This window comes from Scyliorhinus torazame, chromosome 7, assembly GCF_047496885.1.
Source record: "Scyliorhinus torazame isolate Kashiwa2021f chromosome 7, sScyTor2.1, whole genome shotgun sequence".
Lineage (NCBI taxonomy): Eukaryota > Metazoa > Chordata > Chondrichthyes > Carcharhiniformes > Scyliorhinidae > Scyliorhinus > Scyliorhinus torazame.
Window position 1 is genome coordinate 91,719,381 of NC_092713.1, and position 18,502 is coordinate 91,737,882.

The window sequence follows — 18,502 nt, forward strand, 5'->3', positions numbered from 1 at the left end:
AACAGCACTAGCAAACACTCCCTCTGCGACATTGGTTCCAGTCCTGCCCAGGTGCAGACCATCCGATTTGTACTTGTCCCACCTCCCCAGATCCGGTTCCAATGTCCCAGGAATTTGAGTTCCCTCCCTCTTGCACCATCTCTCAAGCCACGTATTCATCTTATCTAAGCTGACATTAATACTCCAACTAGCACGTGGCTCTGGTAGCAATCTTGAGATTATTACCTTTGAGGTCCGACTTTTTAGTTTAACTCCTAACTCCCTAAATTCAGCTTGTAGGACCTCATCACATTTTTTACCTACACCGTTGGTGTCTCTATGCACCATGACAGCTGGCTGTTCACCCTCCTCCTCCAGAATGTCCTGCAGCTGCTCTGAGGCATCCTTGACCCTTGCACCAGGGAGGCAACATACCACCCTGGAGTCTCATTTGTGGCTGCAGAAACGCCTGTCTATTCCCCTTACCATTGAGTCCCCTATCACTATAGCTCTGCCACTCTTTTTCCTGCCCTCCTGTGCAGCAGGGCCAGCCACGGTGCCATGAACTTGCTGCTGCCAGATCCAGTGCTGTAAAACCCAATGATGTGAGAGGTTTTGACACCAGTCGTTCCCAAACTGAGAGGCAATGAGGGCATTCCTAACCCTACACCCCAGCGAACCCTGGCTAATGCCCAAGGTCCTTCCTCTGCCTACACCTTGGGCTTCCCCTCGCCACCCTCCACTACCGCCTCCTTATCCGAGGAGATGTGGTACTCTTCCATCTCCTCCTGGTCCAGCTCTTTGTCTCACTGCAGTGGCAGATTGTGCAGAGCGCAGCAGACCACTATGATGTGGGTCACCCTCTGGGGACTGCATTGGAGAGCACCCCCTTGACCGGTCCAGGCACTGGAATCGCATCTTTTTACCGACTCACATGTAGATTCTTGAGCCTCATTATACCGAGTCTCAGTGGATATTTGGGAGCTCCACACTGGTGTCATGATCCACCTTCTGAGTGGGTACCCTTTGTCCCGAAGACACCATCACTCCAGTCACTCCAAAATGGCTGACATATATGAGTGCCCCAAGATGCAGCTGTCATGGATGGTCCCCAGGAAACGGGCGCACAACTGCATTATGTGCATGACATCATCACACACGATCTGGATGTTGGGAGAGTGGAATTCCTTCAGGTTTATAGATGGGGTCTGTAGCGCACAAAGACTCCGAGAGACGAATAGAGTGAAGTCGATGAGGCTTTATTAAGCGTGTCTGTTCCCCCGCAGCTCGATAGTAGAATGGCCTGCGGGGGAGGACTCCGGCTTCTTATACTCCGCCTTCAGGGCGGAGCTAGAGGTCAACGGCCAACCAGGACCCGGGATCTGTCAGCCAATGACATTAGGGCTTCCAGTCCCACATGACCCCTAATACATACTACCACATTCACCCCTTGTCAAAAATGAACCCGGCGGGGTAATGCTTCGCATGGTGGTAAGGGTTTACAGGGCTGGTCCTGGGAGGAAAACATTCATATGGCAATACAGTATGTACAATTTTGTCCTGTTTCAACTATTTACAGAAGGTATCGGGAGAAAAAGCAAAATGTTCTTGTGAAAAGTCCATATATTGATTTAGATCGACGCCACGAGTCGGTCGGGCGGTCTGGTCGTCCGTGTCGATCGCCTCGGCCCCGGTGGTGGTGGTGGTGCTTGTACCGGTGTTGTCGTCTCCGGGAGCCTTACGGTTTCAGCTTGGGCTTTATTCTTGGTCGGGTCTGAGGGGAGGGGAACCGATCCTCCTGGGAAGAGGGCGGTCGTGGGGTGCGGCGGTGGCAGGAAGGGGGGGGGTTGGGTGAATGGTGTCGGGGGGGTGTGTGTGTTGCCGGCGGGCGCCAGATCCCGCAGGGAGACCGTGTCCTGTCGGCCGTCGGGGTACTCCACGTAAGCGTACTGCGGGTTCACGTGGAGGAGGTGAACCCTTTCGACCAACGAGTCCGCCTTGTGTGCCCGCACATGCTTTCGGAGCAAGATGGGTCCTGGGGCCGCCAGCCAGGTCGGCAGCGACGTTCCAGAGGAGGACTTCCTAGGGAAAACAATGAGACGCTCATGAGGCGTTTGATTAGTGCTCGTACATAATAGCGACCGGATGGAGTGGAAAGGGTCCGGGAGGACCTCCTGCCACCCTGAAACTGGGAGGTCCCTGGACCGTAGGGCCAGTAGGACGGTCTTCCAGACCGTGCCGTTCCCCCTCTCTACTTGCCCGTTCCCCCGGGGGTTGTAGCTGGTCGTCCTGCTTGAGGCTATGCCCTTGCTGAGCAGGAACTGGCGCAGCTCGTCACTCATGAAAGAGGACCCCCTGTCGCTGTGGACGTATGCGGGGCAACCGAACAGTGTGAAGATGGTGTTCAGGGCTTTAATGGCTGAGGCCGCAGTCATGTCAGAGCAGGGGATGGCGAATGGGAAGCGGGAGTACTCGTCCACCACATTAAGGAAGTATGTGTTGCGGTCAGTGGAGGGGAGGGGCCCTTTGAAATCCAGACTAAGGAGTTCAAAGGGGCGGGAAGCCTTAATCAGTTGCGCACCATCCGGCCTGAAAAAATGCGGTTTGCATTCTGCGCAGATGTGGCAGTCCCTTGTGACTGTACGGACCTCCTCTAAAGAGTATGGGAGGTTGCGGGACTTGATGAAGTGGAAAAACCGAGTGACCCCCGGGTGGCAGAGGTCTTCGTGGAGGGTTTGGAGGCGGTTAATTTGTGCATTGGCACATGTGCCGCGGGATAGGGCATCGGACGGCTCGTTCAGCTTTCCGGGACGATACAAGATCTCGTAGTTGAAGGTGGAGAGCTCGATCCTCCACCTTAAGATCTTGTCGTTTTTGATTTTGCCCCGCAGTGCATTATCGAACATGAAGGCTACCGACCGTTGGTCGGTGAGGATCGTGAATCTCCTGCGGCCATGTAATGCCTCCAATGTCGCACAGCTTCCACTATGGCTTGGGCTTCCTTTTCCACTGAGGAGTGGCGGATTTCTGAAGCGTGGAGGGTTCGGGAGAAAAAGGCCACGGGTCTGCCCGCTTGGTTAAGGGTGGCCGCTAGAGCTACGTCGGAGGTGTCGCTCTCGACCTGGAAGGGGAGGGACTCGTCGATGGCGCGCATCGTGGCCTTTGCGATATCCGCTTTGATGCGGCTGAAGGCCTGGCAAGCCTCTGTGGACAGAGGGAAGGTCGTGGTCTGTATTAGGGGGCGGGCCTTGTCTGCGTACTGGGGGACCCACTAGGCGTAGTATGAAAAAAAAACCCAGGCAGCGTTTCAGGGCTTTTGAGCAGTGCGGGAGGGGAAATTCCATGAGGGCGCGCATACGTTCGGGGTCGGGGCCTATTATCCCATTGCGCACTACGTAGCCCAGAATGGCTAGCCGGTTGGTGCTAAAAACGCACTTGTCCTCGTTGTACGTGAGGTTCAAGGCTTTGGCGGTCTGGAGGAATTTTTGGAGGTTGACGTCGTGGTCCTGCTGGTCGTGGCCGCAGATGGTTACATTGTCGAGATACGGGAATGTGGCCCGCAACCCATGTTGATCAACCATTCGGTCCATCTCCCGTTGGAAGACCGAGACCCCGTTTGTGACGCCAAATGGGACCCTTAGGAAATGCTATAATCGCCCGTCTGCCTCGAAGGCTGTGTACTTGCGGTCACTTGGGCGGATGGGGAGCTGATGGTAGGCGGACTTGAGGTCCACGGTGGAGAAGACTTTGTATTGGGCAATCCGATTGACCATGTCGGATATGCGGGGGAGAGGGTACGCGTCTAGTTGTGTGTACCTGTTGATGGTCTGGCTATAGTCTATGACCATCCTTTGTTTCTCCCCTGTCTTCACTACTACCACCTGTGCTCTCCAGGGACTATTGCTGGCCTGGATTATGCCTTCCTTTAGTAGCCGCTGGACTTCGGACCGAATGAAGGTCCGGTCCTGGGCGCTGTACCGTCTTCTCCTAGTGGCGACGGGTTTGCAATCCGAGGTGAGGTTCGCAAACATGGACGGGGGTTGCACCTTGAGGGTTGCGAGGCCGCAGACAGTGAGTGGGGGTATTGGGCCACCGAATTTGAACGTAAGGCTCTGTAGATTGCACTGGAAATCTAATCCCAGTAATGTGGGGGCGCAGAGTTGGGGAAGGACGTGTAGTTTGTAGTTTTTGAACTCCCTCCCCTGCACCGTTAGGGTAACTATGCAGAAACCTTTGATCTGTACGGAGTGGGATCCTGCAGCTAGGGAAATCTTTTGTGCGCTGGGATAGGTGGTCAAGGAACAGCGTCTTACCGTGTCGGGGTGGATAAAGCTCTCCGTGCTCCCGGAGTCGACTAGGCATGGTGTCTCATGCCGTTTATTAGCACCGTTGTCGTCGTCGTCTGGAGTGTCCGGGGCCGAGCTTGATTGAGCATTATTGAGACGAGACGTGGTTGTAGTAGTGGAGCGTCTTCCTCGAACCCCGTGGAGCCCTCGACACTGGGGTCCGTTGTTGCCGTCCAAGATGGCGTTGGGGATGAACAAAATGACTGCCCCCATCCATCGCACATGGCTGGGGGGTCACAAGATGGCGGCGGGGGTGGACAAAATGGCCACCCCCATGCGTCGTACAGGTCTGGGGTGGTCCAAGATGGCGGCGCCCTTCCTCCCCTCGTGGTGGCCGGGACCCAAAATTGCGGCGTTTGCGGGTCGCATATAGGGCGCTGGGGGGGTTGGGGAGCGTTAGGACCGCGCGGGGCTCCCTCATCTCTGGGGACAGCGGTGGTCGGGACCCAAATTGGTAGCGCCGGCGGGTCATACGTGGGGACGGGGGGGGGGGTTGGGGAGCATAAGCGGCGTGCAAGGCTCCCTGTTCTCCCGGGACCGCGGTGGTCGGGACCCAGAGTGGCTGCGCCTGCGGGTCGTACATGGGGCGCTGGGGGGGTTGGGGAGCGTAAGCAGCGTGCAGGGCTCCCTGTTCTCCCGGGACAGCGGCGACCTCGCGGGACCGGCACACAACCGCAAAATGGCCCTTTTTCCCGCAGCTCTTGCAGATTGCTGCGCGGGCCAGGCAGCGCTGCCGGGGGTGTTCCGCCTGGCCGCAGAAATAGCAGCGGGCGCCCCCGGTGCGACTTGGCGTTTGGACCGCGCAAGCCTGTGGGGTGTCCGGGGGGGGGGGTGGGTTTGTCACGACGGGTACGTACGGAGCCCAATGGGCTGCCGCGCGGTCGGGGCCGTAGGCCCGGGTATTCCGCGCGGCCACGTCTAGGGAGGCTGCTAGGGCCCGTGCCTCTGAGAGTCCTAGCGACTCTTTTTCTAGAAGTCTTTGGCGGATTTGGGAGGAATTCATACCTGCAACAAAAGCATCGCGCATTAACATGTCCGTGTGTTCATTTGCGTTCACCGAAGGGCAGCTGCAGGCTCGTCCCAAAATCAGCAGCGCGGCGTAGAATTCGTCAATCGATTCTCCGGGACTTTGCCGTCTCGTCGCGAGCTGGTAGCGAGCGTAGATTTGGTTAACTGGGCGGACATAGAGACTTTTCAGTGCTGCGAACGCCGTCTGGAAATCCTCCGCGTCTTCGATGAGGGAGAAAATCTCCGTGCTTAACCTCGAGTGCAGGACCTGTAGTTTTTGGTCTTCTGTGACCCGGCCGGTGGCCGTTCTGAGTTAGGCCTCGAAACAAGTCTGCCAGTGCTTGAAGGCTGCTGCCACGTTCACTGCGTGGGGGCTGATCCTCAGGCATTCCGGGATGATCCTGAGCTCCATAGTCCTTTTTAGGCACGCTTAATAAATTGTAGCGCACAAAGACTCCGAGAGACGAATAGAGTGAAGTCGATGAGGCTTTATTAAGCGTGTCTGTTCCCCCGCAGCTCGATAGTAGAATGGCCTGCGGGGGAGGACTCCGGCTTCTTATACTCCGCCTTCAGGGCGGAGCTAGAGGTCAACGGCCAACCAGGACCCGGGATCTGTCAGCCAATGACATTAGGGCTTCCAGTCCCACATGACCCCTAATACATACTACCACAGGGTCCCATGCCATGGACCACTTGCATGCAGTCAATGACATTCTGCATCTAGCGCAGGCCAGCTATCAGGGTCCTGGCATCCTGTCTCACCCGGTCCTGGTCAAAGTTGATCCTTGCAAATCGCACATCTGTCACCTTCCTTATGCACTTACGTGGGGCATGGCTGTGACTTTTAGGGCCACAGACAATGGGTAACCTCCCAGTCCATGTGGTGCCAAGTCCTGTGTCATCTGGAACAGGTGGTCCACCATTTCTCTGGACGGACGCAGTCGACTCTGGCACTGGACCTCTGACATTTGGAGGTAGGATGCTCTCCGATGGTAGACCCGTGGCCTGGAGTGTCTCCTCTGAGCCTCCTCAACTGTAGATCAACTGCTCCCAGTTGATCTGCAGGCCCTGCCTTCCCTTCCCCTGCAGGCCGCTGGTCCTGGCTGCGTGCAGCCGCATATTAACGTCGCTGATACTGCTCTACAGCAATCAAAAGAACTGCCAGTTTGACTGGCTTCATGATTCCCTTGAACCACAAACTGAAAGGAAGAGAACAGAAAAGTGAGGGATGAGGAGTGCTGGCAATGCCCTGACCCTCAGCTCTCTCAGGATCTGGGATATTACCCATGTGCGTCCCCCTATGTGAGTACCTTTCCAATGAGCCTAACTCCCTCCCCTATCTTACAATAGCCAATTCCCTATAGTTATCCCTCTCAATTCCACCTGAATGAAGTGGTTCAACCCTTGAGAACCTCAACAGGCCATGTGAACCCCCAACGATGAGGAGTGAGGGCAATTGAGTGCATTCAATAGACCTCTTTATACCCTCACGGGGGAACAAACCGCTGCCACACATCATGTCATAAACAATATGGCTGATGAGTGCATTCACCACAATGCCTTGCATTGGGGCCAACATCTGTGCCACCTCTCTGTTATAGAGAACTTGGAGTTCAATGCTTGGGGGCTATTGCACTATTGGGTACCAATCAGTGGCACACACACGCATTGCAATACTGACTAAATTGTCACAATTGACTCATCAAGGAAAGGTCAGGGAGCTGATTTGGCATCTGGCTTCCCCTTGTGCCAAGCGAGGCATACCTGATACATGTGAAGACTGCAATTTGCAGTCAGCTTCATCCTTAGAGGGCACCCTCTTCAATCCCCCAGCTCTCATGGACTGCAGATTAAACAAGCTTCCCAACTTGAACAGCCAGCCATCCATACTTTAATCCCTGACAGCCCGGCTTCCATAACCAATGGTATACACTTCCAGACAGCTCATGCCCTCATGTTGCAAAGTACAACGTGAGGGTTGGGGGTTCATTCTGATTACATCTATCCTCCCCCCAGTGTGAGTGCCTTCTGCCTTCATGAAGTGGTAACCACTCCTTGTCAGAGTCCTCCACTCTTCCCATGCAGCCTGGTATTTCACGGGAACCCACCCAGGGACCTCATAAATTCCCCCTGTGCGCACCCAGTGAATTCTCTTGCTCCCACCCACTTCCAGCTGCCACTTTGGCAGGGCAATCCCTCAGCGGTGATATCACCACAGGCCCAGCAAGGGGGACACAGAAAACGCTGCCTGCACACAAGCCCCCAGACCTTTGAAACCTAGAGGCTCACAGCCATGGAGGGCCGCTAAGCCCTGTGATTGACCTGACCCCATCTCCTGAGATGCCAAGACTGAATCATCACCCCACCCCGCCACCCCAGCTCGAAGTTGCACTTATCTAGGTCCCTCGCGTCCAATCCATGCAATCGACACCCCAGAGGGTGATGGCGATCTGAATGCTCACCTCCGATATCCGCTTCAGAGTTGAGGTTGGCAGGTTCTCCTTTTTATACAGCTGTTGTAAGTCTCACCAGCATGATGTCACACTGGCGGCTGATGAATATTCAGTGAGAGGGGAGGTCCCAGCATGAAAGCTCGCTAATGATATGTTAAATCATGTAAATGAGGTTGCCATCCTTCCGGGGCGGGAACCTCATTACATCACCAGTGAGGGATGTGGAAAATCTTGCAGGATTTTGCGCCCGCATCACCATTCTTGCTGATGGCTAACGCAGGCTCAAACTTCCGTCTGATAACTTTAAATTTGAGGCACTGCCTAATGAGAAGCCAATGTAGATGAGTGAGCACAGGGGAATGAGATTCTGGAATGATCTTTCCAAGGGGCAGCAAGTAAATGAGAACTGGGAAGGGGGCAAAAATCAATTCTTGAGGAACACCAGAGGTAATGGTGTGAGAGGGGTAAGAGATGCAGTGGCACTGCCTCTTCAGCTGGGAATACTGCAACTCCAGCTTACTGCTTTCCTTCTGAGTCTAATTAACAACAATGCATTTTGGAAGGATAGATAACACATCAGCAAATGTTCTTTCAACAATTTGGCTCAGTTGAAACCATTTTCATCTCTCGCTGTAGGTTTGGGGTTCAAATGAAAAGTTGGGGGGGCTCAGGATGGTGATGGGAGAGGGCAGCAAGGCGGCACAGTGGTTAGCACTGCTGCCTCATGGCGCCAAAGGCCCGGGTTCGATTGCGGCCCCAGGTCACTGTCCTTTTGCACATTCTACCCGTGTCTGAGTGGGTCTCACGCGCACAACCCAAATATTTGTTGGGCAGGTGGATTAGACATGCTAAACGTCCCCTTAATTGGAAAAAACTAAATAAAAAAAGATAATGATGGAGATTTGGAAATCTAAAGCAACAAGTCCAGGCAATCGAGCAATGTAGCAATTTGTGTAGAGACAGAGTCAGAGCTGAAGGGGCAGAAGGTTTAACAGTAATAATGCATCAGCAAATAGGCCCATATTTATTAAAGACTCTTGGGCGAAATTCTCCGGTATCGGCGCGATGTCCGCCGACCGGCGCCAAAAATGGCGCAAATCAGTCGGGCATCGCGCCGCCCCAAAGGTGCACAATCCTCCGCATCTTGGGGGGCCAAGCCCCAACCTCGAGGGGCTAGCCCCGAACCGGACTAATTTCCGCCCCGCCAGCTGGCGGAAGTGCCCCGCCAGCTGGCGCAGAAATGACTTTGCCGGGCAGCGCATGCGCGGGAGCGTTAGCGGCCGCTCACGGCATCCCCGCGCATGCGCTGTGGAGGGAGTCTCTTCCGCCTCCGCCATGGTGGAGACCGTGGTGAAGGCGGAAGGAAAAGAGTGCCCCCACGGCACAGGCCCGCCCGCAGATCGGTGGGCCCTGATCGCGGGCCAGGCTGCCGTGGGGGCACCCCCCGGGGCCAGATCGCCCCGCACCCCCCCCAGGACCCCGGAGCCCGCCCGTTCCGCCTTGTCCCGCCAGTAAGGTAGGTGGTTTAATCCACGCCGGCGGGATAGGCATTCTAGCAGCGGGACTTCGGCCCATCCGGGCCGGAGAATCACGGGGGGGGGGGGGGGGGCGCCAACCGGCGCGTCGCGATTCCCGCCCCCGCCGAATCTCCGGTGCCGGAGAATTAGGTAACCGGCGGGGGCGGGATTCACGCAAGCCCCCGTCGATTCTCCGACCCGGCGGGGGGTCGGAGAATCTCGCGCCTTTTTCTGAATGTGTAAAGAATTTGCAACAAAATAGATGAGCCAGTGGCACAAATAGAAACAAATGGTTTAGATCTAATCACCATTGCAAAAACATGATTAAAAGATGACCAAGTTTGGGAAATAAATATTCCATGGTATACAATGTTCAAAAAGACAGAGAATGGAAAAGGAGGGGGAATAACCCTGATAGTAAAGGATGACATAAGAACAGTAGTGAGAAAGGATCCTGGCTCAGAAGATCAGGAAGGAGTATCATCAAGGGTGGAAATTAGGAATAACAAGTGTCCAAAAACACTTGAGCTTTGACAAAAAGTCATTGCACTTGAAACGTTAGCTATTTTCTCTCCCTACAGATGCTGCCAGACCTGCTGAGCTTTTCCAGCATTTTCTCTTTTGTTTCAGATTCCAGCATCCGCAGTAATTTGCTTTTGCCCTAAAACACTGGTGGAAGTAGATTACAAATCCCCTAACAGTAGTTATTGGACAGAGCATTAAGCAAGAGCTAATTGGAGCTTGTAAAAATAGAAGTGTAATAATTGGGGAAGAATTTAATCATTACGAAGATTAGACAAATCAAATTTGCAAAGGTAATCAAAAATTCAGCAAAAACAGGCGATCGATGTTGCCAGGCCTGGTGCATTTTTTCCAGCACTCTCTATTTACAATTATGCTGTTTGATTTGATCGCCAATCATTGGGTTGTATGGCCTACACACCTGACATTGAAAACAAACCGACTGATAGTATTAGATTAAAAGACAAAGTTCATAACGTTGCAAAGAATTGTATTAGGCCTGTGAGTGGAGTGCTTTCGAAATGAGCCAGGAGGTGACCAAAAGGTTCATACAAAGGGGAAAAAAAGAATGAAAGTGAATTGGTCAGGAATATAAAAACAGATTGGAAAAACATATACTAAGAGGCAGAGGCTGGAATTCTCTGGCCGTTTACTGGCGGCAGGATTCTCTGGTCCCGCTGGCAGTGCACCCCCTTCAGCGGGTTTTCCGGCGTGGTGAGGTGGCTTCAATAGGAATTCCCATTGTCAGCGGCGGGACCAGAGAATCCCGCTGCCAGCGAACGGCGTGACTCCTCCCGCTGCTGAGAAACATGCAGCTGGGAAGCCAGAGAATCCTGCCCAGATATAGGAAAATTATCATGGGGATTGAGGAAATGGCAGAGATGTTAACCAAGTATTTTGTGTATCTTCACAGTAGAAGAAACAAACCAGAAGTAGAGGGCAGCCAAGGTGGTTGGAAGAATGAGAAACTTAACATAATAAATATCAGTAGAGAAAAGTTGTTGAAACTTAAGGGACTAAAGACCGACACATCCCAGGATCTGATGGCCTACATCGTAGAATTCTAAAAGAGGTAGCTGCAGAGATAATGGATGCGCCAGTTATAATTTTCCAAAATTCCCTAGATTCTAGAATGATCCTGGAGGATTGAAGGTTAGCCAACATAAGACTGCTATTCAAGAAAAGAGGGAGAGTAAAAAAGGGAATTATAGACCAGTTAGCCTGACATCACTGTAAGGGTCCTTCCTGTTTATTCCCCTTATTTCTCCTATCTTTTATTTTGCCATTCTTATTTTTCAGCATTACAATGTACAAGCTGAAAACAAACAAAACCCAGTCAGCCTAGAGAAGGGTATTTTGAGGTATCCATCAGTAGTCCAAGAATTAATACATCAATTTCAATTGATGAGGCACAACTTTGACTCCTCTTTTGGAAACAGCTGGGGAGCAATTCAAATGAAACAGCTTAATTTCCCACCTCTTCTGCTTTTTAACACCAATGGTTTGGTGGTAGACTAAGATACCACAAAGAAAGTAAGGCCTTTACTGCCCTACCTCTTCCTAGCAACTCCTTGCTTTCTCCATTTACCTTGCTTCCAGTAACCATCCTCTTTTGTGGAAGCTACTGTGCTTCCCTCTGTTGGCCAGCTACTGCCTTCCATTGGAAATGGCCAAACAGCCGACCAGCAGCATTCCAATGAGGCCTGGCAGTAAAAATCTGCCATGTCTCTGTTGAAGATTGCTGTCCACTCCCATTGGAAGTTAAAATTGGCCCTTTGGCTTTCACAAAGCATACATTCAAAACTGAACAGAGCAACAATTTATTTTCAAGATACACATAAAACATGTAAGTCAAAGTGTTCAACTCATTGTTTGGATAGTGTAAACCATAGTGACAAAGTGAAACAAAATACACTGTTAAGAATACAAAGGAACTTCATGGAACAAGTATAAAACCACAAAACATAAAGTTATAGAATAGGCAGCAGAAAGTGAAATCCACTAGGGTCTAACCTTTTTAATGATGTTCTCTGGTGGTACATCCCTCCTCCCCAAAGCATATGAGCTCCATTGACTGGTAGGAGATATATCTTCCAGTTCATTGTCATGGACATTACTCTGTTGTGATGGTGTCTAAAGGTAAGAATATCAAAACATTCACGATTGATGCTAATTACATATGCAGTTTAACAACAAATAATGTGAACCGTTGAGGATTTTCCCAATATGTTGATTTTGGTGTAGAATTTAGCTCCATAGAACAGGAAGATCGGAAGTTTAACTCTGACTTGTGCTGAATTGCCTATCATCCAGGGTGATGTTAATTCGTAATTGAATTCAGAGTTCCTGGGTAAGTTAAAGGGGGGAATAAAAATCAACCAGTGCACTATTCTTGCTCCTGATCGCTAATTTATGGCTTTGCTGGAAAGGGGTTGTGAAATAGGATAAAGCTCAGCGTAATACCTGGTTGGCACTCAGCATCCAGGCTTACACATGGATTAAGTGAATATGCGGTAAAAGGTTTTAAAAAGTGACAGCAGCAATAAACCTGCAATTTGTGTGGTAATGGAATCCAACAGCACCGTTACGATCCTCCTTCTTAAAGCAGTTCTGTAACGGTAAATTACTGCACAGGCAGGTAAAAACAGATTGGTGCTGCGTATGTACAAGCTTTACTAATGCTATAATACAAAATGGAAGGTAGCAAAGATGAAAGGTTAGCAAAATACGATTGAGCTTTGTTAACATGCCTAAATTAAAGTAGTGTAATTAAATTTTAAAAGTAGAAGTGTGTGATTGAAACAGATAAAGATAGTGCATGCTGTGAAATGGTTCAGACTCAGCATGCACTATCACTTCTATTTCTACACTGATCTAATCTATTTACATGCTGAATTTACAATTGCACCAATTACACGCTAGCAACAAATGGGAAGACATATCAATTGTACTAAAATTCTCCCATTTGTTCAGTTAAAAATATGTGGGTGGATTATCCTCTAACTCTATAATATCACACATTAAAGAGGTGGGGCTTGAATTGCTCCTTTTACCCCAGAGAGGTGGGGGAGCGAGGGCAAATTTCAGCAAAGGGATAACCCAAGCTTTCCTTGTGGGACCACAGGAACGCTCTTGTGCAACCGAGTCAAAAGGAAACTTTAAGTCAATTTTAACAACTTACTTTACTAAATCTCTTCTGGTCCTTGATGCAGCTCCTGGTTATTTTGGCTGATGGGAAAATCACCATTAGCTCCCTGGCTCTGGACTCTGTTAAAAATGGCACCAATGGCATAACTGGAAAATCATGGGCAGCCTGCCAGATAGCCTGTGTGCAATAATTCAGTGTATGGAGGTGTCCAGCTTCAAATTGTGTCATGGCTTCATGTAGACCATGGAGGCCACTCCGTCCTGCATGGAGGAAATGGTCAGATTCATGGACATGGCCGTTACACCCACCATGGTGGAGCCTCTGCTGACCACTCTGATAGCTTTGATGATTGCTCACATTAATGTATAGAAACTCAGACCAGCCAACATCAATGCTGCAGTGTGTCAAGGTGCCCCCTGGGCCCAAGGCTGATCGAGGTCACCTGCAATGGCCATTTGACGTATCTCAATGGAAGCTCAGGAGCCTTCCATCTTCCAAGGTATCACTAGGGATACACTTCAAAGGGGCACTAGGATAGGTATACAAGCACAAGACAGAAGTTAAGGGATTGTACAAGGGTTTTTAATTCTGTTTGGTCTAATTAGATCTACCAAACTATCCATGAATATAGTAAAACTGAAGGTAAACAACATCAGTCTGCCACCAATAAATCATAATCAGTTGTAAAAGGCAGAAAGTAGGCAAAAAACCTAAAGGTTAACCAGCAGCCTTAAAGGACAAACCAGTCACAAATCTGATTGTAGTGAATGAATATTTTAAATAATATTACTGAAGGGTCCTTGCTGCCAGTTGACTCCCTGAGTTGTTAAGCAAGATTAACAAATGGTGAGTCAGGCATTAGTCAATTTCACACAAGAACACTCAGTTAAATTTGCTAATGAGGCTTTAAATTATTCCTGGACTCCAAGGGATATGGTATGCGGTGCATTGTCAGTGTGGATTGAGTTTCTGCAGGCTGCCTGTCATATTGGATCCTTAGGCATCCGTTTTACATCTTCAAATTAATTTCTGTGTTGTAACTTTTTCCAGAAGCAGAAATAAGCACTTATCAAAAATTTGCTGGAACATTATGGACTTGTTTGCCTTGTATGTCAGAATACTGATTCTGCTACAGAGACTTTAGGCTGGTTCCCGCTGAGACCAGAGGTGGGCAGTGCCAAAGACTGATTAGCCACTCCACTACGGTTCCCTTGCTCCAACCTGCCTCTGGGCCATTTTGGTGAAGGTTGGAGGTCTTCCCAGCCTGCAACAGTGCAAGAGCAATGACCTTTCTGTACAAGATCTCCCTTCCCACAGTGGAGCCTTGGTTCCTGAACCTATTTTTTAATTTATAATTTTAAAAGGTTGAAGAGAGGGTGCCTTCATTTTAAAGTGTGCTCTCTTTTATTTACTTTCCATTACAATCTGCTGCTCCTCTCAAAGTGGAAGGCCTCTGAATGGCCCGCCAGCTTCAGGAACCTGCCCACCATCCTTAATTGGATAGAGAACCCGTCTCCATGGCAATTGAAGGGGCTGTCTTTTGAAAATCCTCCTGGTGAGAGGGGGTGGTAGGTTTGGGACCCAGAAACAGCCCTGATCTCTTTTTTTCATCCCCAGAGGGAAAATTCAGCCCATGGTTCTGAACTTTAATTGTTTCCTTGGAGTCAGACATATCCAAAGAGACACTGCTCACCTCAGCCAGTGTGATAGTTACTGATTGGTCAACCTACAAATATATGTTTCATCTGTCATTGAGAGGTCAGGAAGTAAGAGTTTCTCCGGAGCAGCATGGTGATCAACACAACTCACTATGAAACAGATGAGTGTAGTTCCATCATCCTCCTGTCCCTAATATGGATATAGACCCTACACCATGTTAAACAGTGGTTTCACCAGTTGGAGATGAGGAATTACAGCAGCATTTTCTTGTTTCTCTATATTGTGTTCGCAGAGGAGTCCACACAAGAGGCTGAAAGTATCTGTTTGTTTATTGAACAAGAAACTAGTTACATGTTGTACACAGGTCCCAGTCGGGACTTCTCTGTCGGCTCCCACTTGGGCTGAGCTTTTATACATAGTGTCCATGGCTCAACTGATGGGACCGCTGCCCCTCAACGGGGAAGTTCATACACAAGAGTCATGGGGAGACTAATTGGTCCCACCCTCGTGAAGGTTATAACATCCCTCCCCCACAAAGTCCAATGACTCCTCTGAAGAGGGGGGAGTAGCAGGGCGCTTGCTTCATTTTCCCTGCGGCAGCGCTTCATGCACATGTGGAGCGGGATCAGGCAGTGAATATCTAGATGGCGAACACCGCTTCCTCGCTGATCATCGTGGTTGGAAATCCACTGGTGGCTGCTCATCAGTCTGTCCACCAGCAGAAACCTCTGATGCCTGGGTCTCCATGTAGGAGTTGAAATCCTCGATCTCCTTCATTTCTGCATCGGGTCCCCCTTGGGGCAACGGCTTCAAAGCTGCTGGTGTCGGGCTGTCTGAACCAAAGCTAGCTCCTCTGGATTAGTTTTGTGTCTTGGTCTCTTGGTGCAGAGATGATCTAGATGTCTCTTCATTTCTTGGTCCTGTACCTGAACCTGCTATGGTATCAGTCCTGTTTGTTGCACTACCATGCCTGGAACCCACTTGTCACCGTCACCGAAGTTCCCAACATAGACTGCAACACCTGGTATGAACTGTCTGGTCAGTTTATGCTTGCCTGGGCATGCATGTTGTTCTTAACTGTGGCGTATTTTCCCACCAATATCTGGAAAAGCAAGGCTGACATGGGTCCAAAGTCTGCGGCCCATCAGAAGTTCTGCCGGTACTACGCCAGCCGCGGCATGTGGAGTGTTTCGATAACAAAATAAGAATCTGGCAAGGCGTGTGTCGAGGAAGCCCGAGGTCTGCTTTTTTAATCCCATCTTGAACGTTTGCATCATTTTTTCAGCTAGCCCATTTGAAGTTGGGCGATATAGGACTGTGAGGATGTGTTGCCCCCTCTTAGATTTCATGAAATCTCCGAACACCTCACTCGTAAGTGGCGTGTCATTGTGGGTGACTAACACTCTGGGATGCCATGTGTACTAAACCAGAGGCGCAGTTTCTCTATAGTGGCCCTGGAAGTCGTGGAGGAAATCCTGTGGACCTCCAGTCATTTTGAATGTATGTTATGATCAGGAACATGGAGTCTTGAAAGGGGCTGGCAAAGTTGGCATCAAGCCATACTGAAGGCCGTCCCGGCCACTTCCATGGATGAAGGGGTGCAGCAGATGGAGGTATCTGTAGCCCCTGGCACACACTACACTGTTGGGTCAGTTGCTCTATCTCCATGGCCAGGCCTGACCACCAGACATAGCTGAGGGTGAGCATTTTCATTTTGGACTCTCCCGGGTATCCGTTCTGAAGATACCTCAGTTTGGAGCCCTGACCTTTATACGGGACCACGACGCGAGTCCTCCAGAGGAGGATGCCGTCTTCACACTGAACACCGCTACTGTGGTGGTGAAAATGGGTAATTTACGATGCTGGCCCACCGATAATATATGGTGAACTTTGGACAATAGGGGATCCGTTTGTGTCCACTCACGTATTTGGGCCACTGTAACTGGCAACCTATCGGTGAAGTGCAATGCGGCTATGACTTCATTGGCTCTGAGTGGCATTGGTGGTATGCATGGCTCAAATTGAGATTTGTGAATGAGTGACCTCCAGCCAATTTTGACATAAGTCCTCGATCCAAGGTATTGGTCCAATCTGGAGGCCTTATTCACAGTCAGTTTATAAACCCCAACAAAGGCAAGCAGTTTTGTCCAGCTTCAGGACGGGGACCACCGGTGTTGCCCAGTCTGTGATTTTAACCAGCCTGATGATCCCCGGGTCTTCTAACCATCAGAGTTCTGCCTCAACCTTTGATAGCAACGCGTAGGGAACCAGGCGAGCATGAAAATACTTTGGTTGTGCATCATGGTTTACATGAATTTTCACCAAGGTCCCTTTATTTTTCCCAAGCCAGCCTGAAAAACCTTGGGCCACTTTCCCAGTGTCTCATCGAGGCCTCCGCAGACCATCTGGAAAATTTGCTGCCAATCAAAATGGAGACGCTGCAGCCAATCGCTCCTTAGCAAACTGGGGCCATGCCCTTCTACTATAATTAGTGGTAATTGTACGGATGTTGTCCGTAGACTCCTGGGGTCATCGCGATCCCCGCTATGACCAGTGGTTCTCCTGTATGCATGGCCAATTTTGCCTCAGTTATCCCATAGCAGTTTAGGGAGAGCAGAGCCATACTCACAAAATTCAGCCAGTTTCCTTAAGTGTGTCAAAAACACGGTTATAGACACCCCTAGGATTCTTTCAGCCGTGTTAAAATGGTAACGTTGCATGCTGACCGATAGCCTAGGGTCGTAATGGTCCACCACTACATCACCAACTCTTCAAATGACTTAGTATCCGGGGATGCAGGTTACGTCTGGTTTTTGATTATGCCGAAAGTGGGCACTTCAGAGGAGTCCACATGAGAGGCTAAAAGAAACTGTTTGTTTATTGAACAAAAAACTATTTACACATTGCACACCGGTCCCAGTCGAGACTTCCCTGCTCAGCTCCCACTCGGGCCGAGCTATTATACATAGTGTCCCTCAGTGGGGAAGCTCATACACACAAGGATCACGGGAGACTAATTGGTCCCACCCCGTATGTCTCGTGCGGGTTATAACACTTTGCAACCTAATCATATCAGCCAGAACATTTTCCATCAGCTACAAAGCCTCAATATTTTCTTATCACCTATGAGGAAGACAGAATGATCAATAATAGGCAGCCATCTTGATATATGGACATCCAAGTCCAGTGTCTCACATCAGGCGAATTCATCACCAACTGTTTAATCTATATCTTTATACGATACAAATGCCATATGGCTGAATTCACCTTTGTGTTACAAAATGCCAAATGGATGTAGGCCAAAGTACTCCTTATCTGAAACCTTTTTTCCTGTTGCTACAAATCTACTAGATTGTTTGCTTCTGGATCCTCTACATTGACAAATTAAATCCTTACAGCCACAATCTTGTTTTGGAAGTCTGCGGAAACTCCACCTGTACGTGGATCGGCTGGCGACATGCAACTACGTGGCGACCAGCTATTTAGATCTTCACGGACAAGCTGCCCAGGCAATATTGCAGTAGGGTGGAAGGAAGTTGATGGCCCCGTTGTTAACATATATGAGTGAAGATCCAGGGATCATATTTAAAGGGCACCCGGGAGGTATTCATTCCCTGCAATCCAGCACCAGCAGTCTGGCTGTGTAAGTGGGTGCCTTGAAACAACAGCTGCCGCTAAAACCTTCTGATCTTTTTCCTCACAGAAAACCTCAACTGCTGCCACCATCTGCTCATCTTTCTCCCATCCCACCCAGGCCAGATAACCTCAATTGCTGCTCCTCGCTCAGTCACTGTTGACCTTCCATCTATCAGCCTCAACGCTCACTCCATCACCCTGTCCTCTGTTACCCTCAACTCTCAAGATCTCACC

The 18,502-nt window shown here is 50.1% G+C and overlaps 1 protein-coding gene across 10 annotated transcripts in view; it reads right to left on the reverse strand.

The window, feature by feature from the left end:
- The window catches only part of lrrc7 (leucine rich repeat containing 7), an 895,132-nt gene that overhangs the window by 82,721 nt on the left and 793,909 nt on the right, over positions 1 to 18,502 (reverse strand). For all 10 annotated transcript variants that reach the window (XM_072511053.1, XM_072511057.1, XM_072511054.1 and 7 more), the window contains one exon: positions 11,839 to 11,958. In XM_072511053.1, the coding sequence (XP_072367154.1) occupies positions 11,839 to 11,958 (120 nt within the window). The remainder of the gene's footprint in view (positions 1 to 11,838; positions 11,959 to 18,502) is intronic.